This window comes from Eurosta solidaginis, chromosome 5, assembly GCF_040869045.1.
Source record: "Eurosta solidaginis isolate ZX-2024a chromosome 5, ASM4086904v1, whole genome shotgun sequence".
In the NCBI taxonomy this organism is placed as follows: Eukaryota; Metazoa; Arthropoda; class Insecta; order Diptera; family Tephritidae; genus Eurosta; species Eurosta solidaginis.
In genome coordinates, this window is record NC_090323.1 from 24208507 (window position 1) to 24219489 (window position 10983).

Consider the following 10983-nt stretch of genomic DNA (forward strand, 5'->3'; position numbering starts at 1 on the left):
CCTTTAGCGCCTCCGAGAAAGCCGGAGTCTTAGCGTTATCTCCCTTTAGCTTATCTCCTACTTCCTTAATTGGAACTTCCCTCTGACTCGCAGCTTTCGAAGTAGCTGCTACCTCGCTATTGGAGCCCATCTGTCTTACAGCTTTGGGCCTACTTGTCTTGTCTATGCGACTGCCCTGCCTCGCGGCTCTAGGACTGGGTCCTTTCGGCCTCTTGAAAGCAGGCTTGTCGCCTTCCGCCGAACGTTGCCTCTTCATTCTGCCATTCGACGCTTCTTCCTCCTCGTACCGGTTGCAGAACCGAGGGTTTCTCGCAGCAAACCATTTGAACTGCTTTCAAACTACTTCTACCACTTCATGGGCCCATTCCAAGCGCTCGATCTCCACTTCTGTTGGGTCGACCACTGCTGCCAAGCGTTGTACAATTCTTAGTGCTGCACGGTACTGCGAGAGCGCTCTTTTACTTCCTCTGCTCCGTACGCTTCTCCACTCTTCTAATCCGTTTTCATTTGTGTGCTTCTCCAACACGGATTTCATTGAATCAGCACTACTCTCGCTCCCCGAGTCCGACGAATCGCTTAATTCGTATTTGTCGTCCTTGGATTGCGACTCAGCCCTCCTCTTTACATCGTCCTTATTACAATCAGGTAATGAGTCCTTCATCTTGGTCGTACGACCATCTGCTCGACAAGGCGGGCTCAGCGGTCCAGTATTATATACGGGGAAAGAACCGTCCGCCACAGCAGCGCCCCTTACTGTGGTAAGGCCATAAATACTTCCCGAGGTGGCCCGGTATCGGGAAGGTCCCGTTCGAATACAGCCGAATTTATCCCCTGGCTGCAAATCGTCCAATAGGCACGATCCGCATAACACCCTGGATTAGGGGGTTGGCAGTTCTTGGTCACCGACATCCCGCTGCCCTCCGCTGAGGCGAATGGCGTAGATGTCAGTCCTAAACAGCTCCGCCTCATAGTCGGGCGCTATGGAGTTCGGCCAAGCCCTCACACCAACGACAAGGTGCCTACCCTAGTGAGGGAATATTGAGAGAGACTTTCCCACAAAATTAACCGAATCTGCCGTATGGCTCCTAACCAAGGTTATAGTCAAGTGTGTAAGCTATGGAACTAATCCGTACTATTTTTACTGGGTAGTACACTGGCACTACACTGGATCTGTGCCCACACAAAAAAAAAGTATCAAGTTTGTTTTCTTTCTAAAATAAAATAATTAAAAAAATGTGAGGCGTAGCATAACCTGATCAAGTTTCAGTTGGTCTTATATATGACTATCAATAGAAATTTTACGCGTTCAACTCTTTTATATAATTGCCTGATCAACGCCCTAGATTGATGAGGAGTATGCTAACTAGTACCTTCATGTAAGTATTGTTTTCAATAAAACCGTTTAACTCAAATATTTTTTTAAATTATTTTATTTTCAAGTTTTTAGTCTTTATTTAATTGCCTATAATTTCTCATTCTATTTAGTTCATTTAGTGACTCATTATTACAAGGACTCTTTCCTGACAATTTGTTACAATCTAAGTCCTCAATACATAATCCTTCCAAAGACTTGACTCGACTCTGCCCCACGTATACTTGTCCCTACTCGAACTCCAAAGTATTTTGATGCTACAGGGCTGTATGTAATTTTTTTTCGAAATATTAACCAAATCGGACCACAAATACGATTTTTTGAAATAGTTCGATCCATGCATTGTGATCGAGTTCTGAACTATATTCAAAATTTCAAGCTTGTAGCCAATCGAGAAGTTACTTTAAATTAAAAAATTCGTGCCAGCCAGCAATTCAAGCTAAATAAAACCGTTTAATTAATAATAATAAAACGTGAACATTTTCAGTTTGCTGCCTTTGGCGACGCTGACAGTGATAAAAACAGAATTAACATGTTTAGTCAGTTGATTGTCTTTCACAATGCCTACCTTTGTTTTAATAATGCGTATACAGGGGCGGATACAGAAAGGCAATTCGAGGAGGGGGAAACCTATAAATGTATAAAAAAGTGTTTGTTTTCAAAGAAATAAAAATAGTAATTCCGCACATTTATTAATGGATTAAGATTAATCGACTTCGCGGGCTCCCGGTTCATACCCAGTTGCAGGTATAGACATTAAAATATCTATTAAGCTGGTAGTGTGCTCCGCCTATAACACCAAAGATCCTGAGCTCACGCCCTGGCAAACTAACCTCAAAATGTTAGAAACAAGTTTTATTTAAATTAGAAGAACGGGTTTCTAAGCGGGGTCGCCCCTCAGCAGTGATTTGTCAAGCACTCCGATTGTATTTCTGCCATGAAAAGCTTCTACTTAGTGAAAGCTCATCTGCCTTGCAGATGCCGTTGGGAATCAGCAGTCCCCCCAAAATGTAGGAAAAATTAAAAAAAAGAAGCACGACGTAAATTGTAAGATAAGAGCTCGGCCTAAACTCTTCACGGAGGTTATAGCGCCTTACATTTATTTTACTTTTAAGCTAGCAGATGGACCAAGTTTCGATAGGCGGCCTATAGAATTTTAGTTGTTCGCACGATTCGAGGTCCCTGGAACATCTGCGGCGGTAACATTGTGGACATTCTATCCACACCGAGTTTAGTTCAAATTCAAGGAGAGGAGTGTATGAATCGAGGCGTCCTAAAAGTAAAATTAGACTCAGAAAGGCGTTAGTATATAGAGCCTGAACTATGAGACAACAATATAGCGCCAAATTTGATCCAAAAATTCGGCGAACGAGGTAAGGTTTCAACCCTGTCGTGAACTCTCAAAGTGATGACCTGGTAATCAATATCTAAAAAGTGCTTAGATTATGGAAGTTTGCCCTCTTAGCCAAAGGCAGCAATGAAGCACCCAGCGAAGATGCTGATTCCAAGCTCACAATCTGATGGGACAATGCCTTTGGCGGCATAGAAATAAGGCGACAAATTGCGATAACTGCGGCGGAATTGCCACAAATTAGAAAAATACAGTGAAAAATAACGACACACACAACTCCGCCGCTATTAAAGCTGCCTTAGTCTGAACCCCCAGTAAGAACTTTGAGAAGGTTTCCTCTGGCAACGCTGAGCACCGAATTCTTACTTAGCTTTCTGACGACAGAGCACAGTTTCTCAATTTTATTATAGACGACTGCGCAGTGGCTCACAAAGTTGAGTTAGCATCGGCTTATCTATATTCATTTATACTGAAATAAAAATAAATTTGGAAGTACCCAGTAGGAAATGATCAACTATGCTTAAAGTTTTAATTTTAAAGTTTTTCTAGATAGGATTCATTTTAGGCCTTAATATTTTTATGACATATCGCTTACTATGTTATGTGGTGATATATCACTTTCTCCTTCACTAACTATATGACGCGCCATTTAATGTATCTAGTAAGTGCAGATCTGTATAAACACTGACTTCAATAAAAATTTAACATCTGATCTGATGAAAGTTAAATTCAACAAAATATTTCGCACTGGCATATACGAAGGTTAACAACTGAATTGGGTTATTATACCACACAACATTGATATACAAGATTAATAGCAAACTAACACCAAGCACATATAAAACATTGCTAGAGCAATTTTCATTTTAGTTATATAACACAGTAAGATTATAATGGAACGTTGGTCGAATCGTGTCGCTGTAGTTACTGGTGCCAGCGCTGGTATTGGTGTTGAGGTCGTCAAGGATCTACTCAAGGCCAATCTAATCGTGGTAGGACTTGCACGTCGCCTGCAAATTATGGAAGCATATAAACCTGATTTGCCAGCTGAGCAACAAAAGCGCTTCCACACGCTGGCTTGCGATATTTCATCTCTAGAATCTGTTAATAAGACGTTCGATTGGATTGTCACGACATTGGGTGGTGTCGATATTTTAGTGAATAATGCCGGTATCCTTTTACCTGGCCTAGCTTGTACAATGGATCCATTGGAAATGCAACAACTTATGCAAATTAATGTTATGGGTGTGGTATTTGCGACACAACGCGCTTTCAAATCGATGAAAGAACGAAATGTTGATGGACATGTGGTGCTTGTCAATAGTCTTTCGGGTCATTCTGTTAATATACCAAATATTGAAGATTCACACGTTAATATGTATGCACCATCGAAATATGCGATTACAGCTTTAACAGATGTCTATCGTCAAGAATTTAAGGGACTGGGTGCGAAAGTAAAAGTAACGGTAAGTGTATAAGAATAGATGTTTTAGGCTAGAAGACGGCATTCGAAAACAAATCTATTATTAACGCTGCAGAGTTTAAAGGAGTAGTAAGGTTTAGAAAACCACTTTTACCCAATTCTGTTCCTACCCGTTGATCGTAAGATACTCCTGAAACGAGAAAATAAGGTGCAAGTACTGGATAAGAAATAGATGGAAATGAGGAACCGGGCGAGTTAGCCAAAAAGGGCACATCCGTCAAAGCTTGTAACATACATGTTCCTAACAGATTGAGCATGATGAAAACGAGGCAAGATTTGCACATGATTGACTAAGCAGGAGAGGCGTAGAACCCAGCGCTGCAAAGTGGCGAAGATCATATGCAGGTCTTACGATCTTAGACTAAAAAACTGACGCTTATCACTAAAAGGAGGGGATTATATGCTCATGACAGGTATTCTCATTCGACACTGTCTTTAGGCGTAAAATGCTTTTAAACTACGACCAGTCAATGATCACAGATGTAGGAAATGCGGGTTGTAGAAGCAAATGATTGTGCGGTCCTGTACTTGCCAGACTAAGACTCCAGTTATAAGGAGTGACATGGCTATCTAGAAAGCAGCAAATAGGATAGGACTAGAAAGATTCTATTATTTGGCAAGACGACGGAATCATTTTATAACATAGTTCCTAGTTTTTGCTAGGGATTCGCCGTTTGGTCACATAGCCAATTTCTGGTAAGACAATGGAAACATTAAGGCTATATAAGTTTTTCACAGAGCAAGTGGTTAGGCCTATGATTACTTTCAGTAAAAGTGAAACATCTTGGCGCCTCAGTATAATTAAAAACAAAAAACCTATTGGATCATAAGCAAGTCGCTAAATAGAGTTCCTATGAGACAAGCGCGCTAAGTAACAATTGTTGTTTAAGCATTCCACTGACTAAGTGCCAACTGCTCTCGCTTAGATGGGTACTTGGTTGCCTTGCCAGCTTTAAGTGATCAGCACAAAGTGGCCGTCTGGTCGAGACTGGCAGCCTACATTCCTAAAATCCTATATGCAGAAGTTACCGCATCACGTTCTTCAAGGATACTGTGAATTTGGAAAAATGCAAGTGAAGTATTTAAGAAAGGCGCTTTTTGATTTTGAATAATAAACCGTGAGGATTTGTATCATGTAGGCTCGAATAGCGTTTCCTAGAGATCAGTGCAGGTACCAAAAACCCAATGTACAGGTTGGTAGGTATGGTATTGGGAAAAACCGTAGTTTGCATGACACAAAAATTTTAGAATTTTGATTCTGTTCAGATCTACTTTTGTTACTTTATTGCGCACAAAAAGAGAAAAATCATGTTAATTGATAAATAACTTCTTTTGTTATTCCAGAGCGTTAGTCCTGGCGCGACCGATACCAGCATGATCGATTATGCGAAAGGCTTTGGAATTGCCATGTTGAAAGCTGAAGATGTCTCAAGGTGTATTCTTTTCGCACTTTCAACACCACCACACGTGCAAATACGTGAAATCAAAGTTGAAGCGGCGTGAGAGAAATAAATGTCAGTGATGGGCACATTCACGCTTATGTATAGTTTAGTTGTACCTAGATCAGGGGTCCTCATTCCATAGCACAATTGTGCTCTCATTGCGTAGCACTCACTTTAAATTTTTGGAGACCCTAGACCTAGATATACTTTTGTTGCATAGAGTATTTTATTCAGGCTAGTCTAAGTAGAATTTAATTTGAAGATTATATGCTATTCTACTCATATTCCTATTTATAATCATATTTCTATTACTATTCCTATTCTTATAAAAATTCCTTGCCCTATTCCTATCCCTATTCTCATTCCTATTACAATTTGTTTTCCTATTTCTATTCCTATTCTTATTCCTATGCCCATTTCTATCCCAATTTCTCTTTCCATTCTTATTCCTGTTCCTTTTCTTATTCCTTCCCCTATTCCTATTCCTGTTTCTATTCCTTTTCGTTTTCCTATTCCTATTCCTATCCCTTTTCCTATCTCTATTTCCCCTCTATACATATATGCATATGAAATATATGAATATCATTTTCCTTTATATTTTACACATACGCCCCTAAAGAAACGTAAAAAAAATTCCATTGCTAGTCAATGGAGGTCACGAAGGATTCAGCGAAGAGTCAGTATGAGTCTTTCCAAGAATCATTCAAAGAAGAATCTTTGAAATCGCGCTGATGGAAAATGGACAGCAGCTGAAACCCTTGATACTGTTATAGACGCTCATATAGAATAAGAATAGCATAACAGCTATTATCAGGCTTGTTCTTGGGGAAAATATTACCCGAAGAGAGGATTGTGTGGCCTATGACTACCCTCCAGTATGTGGGGTAGCTGCTCTTCTTCAAATTATGCCGCATAAGGCCCAAAAACTGTTTGTAAAGAAACCTAATAAAATCTTCACCGCTTGCATTCGTCTTTACCGCTTCCACCCACATGCAGAATTGAGAGTGCCTTTTATTCCAGAGGCGGGCAAAAAGGGGTATCCCATTTCCCAAAAAGTGTCATATCCTTTGGTCCACAAGCAAACAAATATTACTCGATGCATATGTGCATCCTGACATCGTGTAGAGAATGTAGATAAAAACAAGTAAGGACGGGACTGTCCTCGGCTGTGCCGAAGACTTCATACCTTTCATGAATAGGGCTGAACAATAATCTTATCCCGTTCGTAATCTCCAAATAATCGGATGTATAAGATAAGATATATATAGTGAAAAGATGTAAATACCTAAACGATTTTTAAGATAAATATAAAATAAACAAGTAAGGAAGGCTAAGTTCGGGTGTAACCGAACATTACATACTCAGTTGAGAGCTATGGAGACAAAATAAGGAAAATCACCATGTAGGAAAATGAACCTAGGGTAACCCTGGAATGTGGTTGTATGACATGTGTATCAAATGGAAGGTACTAAAGAGTATTTTAAGAGAGAGTAGGCCATAGTTCTATGGATGGACGCCATTTAGGGATATCGCCATAAAGGTGGACCAGGGCTGACTCTAGAATGTGTTTGTACGATATGGGTATCAAATGAAAGGTGATAATGAGTATTTTAAAAGGGAATGGGCTTTAGTTCTATAGGTGAACGCCTTTTCGAGAAATCCCCATAAAGGTGGACCAGGGGTGACTCTAGAATATGTTTGTACGATATGGGTATCAAATGAAAGCTGTTAATGAGTATTTTGAAAAGGAGTGATCCTTAGTTCCCTAGGTGGACGCCGTTTCGAGATATCGCCATAAAGGTGGACCAGGGGTGTCTCTAGTTGTACGATATGGGAATCAAATGAAAGGTGTTACTGAGCGTTTTAAGAGGGAGTGGGCATTAGGTCTATAGGTGGACGCCTTTTCAAAATGTCGCCATTAGGGTGGGCCAGGGGTGACTCTAGGATGTGTTTGTAGATATGGGTATCAAACGAAAGGTGTTACTGAGCATTTTAAGAGGGAGTGGGCATTAGGTCCATAGGTGGACGCCTTTTCGAGATATCGCCATTAGGGTGGGCCAGGAGTGACTCTGGAATGTGTTTGTACGATATGGGTATCAAATGAAAGGTGGTAATGAGTATTTTAAAAGGGAGCAATCCTTAGTTCTATAGGTGGACGCCTTTTCGAGATATCGCCATAAAGGTGGACCAAGGGTGACTCTAGAATGTTTTTACGATATGGGTATCAAACGAAAGGTGTTACTGAGCATTTTAAGAGGGAGTGGGCACTAGGTCTATAGGTGGACGCCTTTTCGAGATATCGCCATTAGGGTGGGCCAGGGGTGACTCTAGAATGTTTGTACGATATGGGTATCAAACGAAAGGTGTTACTGAGCATTTTAAGAGAAAGTGGGCATTAGGTCTATAGGTGGGCGCCTTTTCGAGATATCGCCATTAGGGTGGGCCATAGAATGTTTGTACGATATGGGTATCAAACGAAAGGTGTTACTGAGCATTTTAAGAGGGAGTGGGCATTAGGTCTATAGGTGGACGCCTTTTCGAGATATCGCCATTAGGGTGGGCCAGGGGTGACTCTAGAATGTTTGTACGATATGGGTATCAAACGAAAGGTGTTACTGAGCATTTTAAGAGGGAGTGGGCATTAGGTCTATAGGTGGACGCCTTTTCGAGATATCGCCATTAGGGTGGGCCAGGGGTGACTCTAGAATGTTTGTACGATATGGGTATCAAAGGAAAGGTGTTACTGAGCATTTTAAGAGGGAGTGGACATTAGGTCTATAGGTGGACGCCTTTTCGAGATATCGCCATTAGGGTGGGCCAGGGGTGACTCTAGAATGTTTTTACGATACGGGTATCAAACGAAAGGTGTTACTGAGCATTTTAAGAGGGAGTGGGCATTAGGTCTTTAGGTGCACGCCTTTTCGAGATATCGCCATTAGGGTGGACCAGGGTTGACTCTATAATGTGTTTGTACGATATGGATATCAAATTAAAGGTATTGATGAGGGTTTTAAAAGCGAGTGGCTCTTAGATGTATATGTGAAGGCGTTCTCGCGATATCGACCAAATGTGGATCAGGAGATCCAGAAAATCATCTGTCGGGTACTGCTAATTTATTTATATATTCAATAACACTAACAGTATTCCTGCCAAGATTCCAAGGGCTGTTGATTTCGCCTTGTAGAACTTTTTCATTTTCTTCTACTTAATATGGTAGGTGTCACACCCATTTTACAAAGTTTTTTCCAAAGTTATATTTTGCGTCAATAAACCAATCCAGTTACCATGTTTCATCCCTTTTTTCGTATTTGGTATAGAATTATGGCATTTTTTTAATTTTTCGTAATTTTCGATATCGATAAAGTGGGCGTGGTTATGGTCGGATTTCGGCCATTTTTTATACCAAGATAAAGTGAGTTCAGATAAGTACGTGGGCTAAGTTTAGTAAAGATATATCGGTTTTTGCTCAAGTTATTGTGTTAACGGCCGAGCGGAAGGACAGACGGTGGACTGTGTATAAAAACTGGGCGTGGCTTCCATCGATTTCGCCCATTTTCACAGAGAACAGTTAACGTCATAGAATCTATGCTCCTACCAAATTTCAAAAGGATTGGTAAATTTTTGTTCGACTTATGGCATTAAAAGTATTCTAGACACACTAAATGAAAATGGGCGGAGCCACGCCCATTTTGAAATTTTCTTTTATTTTTGTATTTTGTTGCATCATATCATTACTGGAGTTGAATTCTGACTTAATTTACTTATATACAGTAAAGATATTCAATTTTTTGTTAAAATTTGAATTTAAAAAAAATTTTTTTTAAAAAAGTGGGCGTGTTCTTCATCCAATTTTGCTAATTTTTATTTAGCACATATATAGTAATAGTAGTAACGTTCCTGCCATATTTCATCATGATATCTTCAACGACTGCCAAATAACAGCTTGCAAAACTTTTAAATTACCTTCTTGTAAAATTGGGCGGTGCCACGCCCATTGTCCAAAATCTTACTAGTTTTCTATTCTGCGTCATAACGTCAACCCATCTACCAAGTTTCATCGCTTTAACCGCCTTTGGCAATGAATTATCGCATTTTTTCGGTTTTTCGAAATTTTCGATATCGAAAAAGTGGGCGTGGTTATAGTCCGATATCGTTCATTTTAAATAGCGATCTGAGATGAGTGCTCAGGAACCTACATACCAAATTTCATCAAGATACCTCAAAATTTACTCAAGTTATCGTGTTAACGGACGGACGGACGGACGGACGGACGGACGGACATGGCTCAATCAAATTTTTTCTGGATCCTGATTATTTTGATATATGGAAGTCTATATCTATCTCGATTCCTTTATATATGTACAACCAACCGTTATCCAATCAAACTTAATATACTCTGTGAGCTCTGCTCAACTGAGTATAAAAATGACAAAAAAACCCCTTATCTGAACGATCGGAATGGGATATATATTATATATAGCTCCGATCGAAATGATTTTTACAGGAAATCTTCTATGGTATATTAGAATATATCACCAAGTTTCACGTTTTTATATTCGGATCTAAGGGAGAAATGGCCAAAAATATTTCTATCTGAACGATCGGTTGTATGGGATATATATTCTAAGTGATTTTTTCCGGATATCTTTTAAGACATATTAGAATATATATCACCGAGTTTCACATTTATACTTTCTAAATTGCGGCAGGAATGACCAAAATCGTCTTATCTGAACGATCGGTTGTATGGGAGATATATGTTATAGTGGTCCGATCCTACCGGATCCGACAAATGTCTAATATAATACAAAAATACATCCTTGTGCCAAATTTCATTGCCTCAAAATTTGAGGGACTAGTTTGCGTTCAAACAGACAGACGGACGGACAGACGGACATGGCTATATCAACTCAGTTCGTCGCCCTGATCAATTCGGTATACTTAATGGTGAATCTATCTTCTATATTTCCCAACGTTACAAACATCGGCCCAAAGTTAATATACCATTTCATGTTCATGAAAGGTATAAAAATAAATAGCTGAAACAGAAAACCCGGCGAACGATGTCGGATACCAAAACTAGCTTGCCTATATTTGGAGAATAGTTATCCTTAATAGTTTGCTTATCATGGACTCTATTCTCACTATGGACTCATTCAGTTTATGTGAGGTTCTCACGAGCCGGCCAATTCAACCTAACATGTCTTACGTTATCACCTTACGCGGGCATGAACATACAGGCAGACAAGCCAACAGACATGGCTCAACGAAAATGTTTCTCAACACTTTATATAGTACCCTGTATAAGTTTACACACCAATATGTGCACCTGCAT

The 10983-nt window shown here is 39.9% G+C and overlaps 1 protein-coding gene across 1 annotated transcript; it reads left to right on the top strand.

Moving 5' to 3' along the window:
* Nucleotides 1-3476: 3476 nt before the first annotated feature.
* LOC137233650 (farnesol dehydrogenase-like) lies at nt 3477-8151 on the top strand. The gene is made up of 2 exons (XM_067756858.1): nt 3477-4189; nt 5551-8151. The coding sequence occupies exons 1-2, from the start codon at nt 3617-3619 to the stop codon at nt 5707-5709; spliced, it is 732 nt and encodes a 243-aa protein (XP_067612959.1). The 5' UTR covers nt 3477-3616; the 3' UTR covers nt 5710-8151.
* Nucleotides 8152-10983: the final 2832 nt, after the last annotated feature.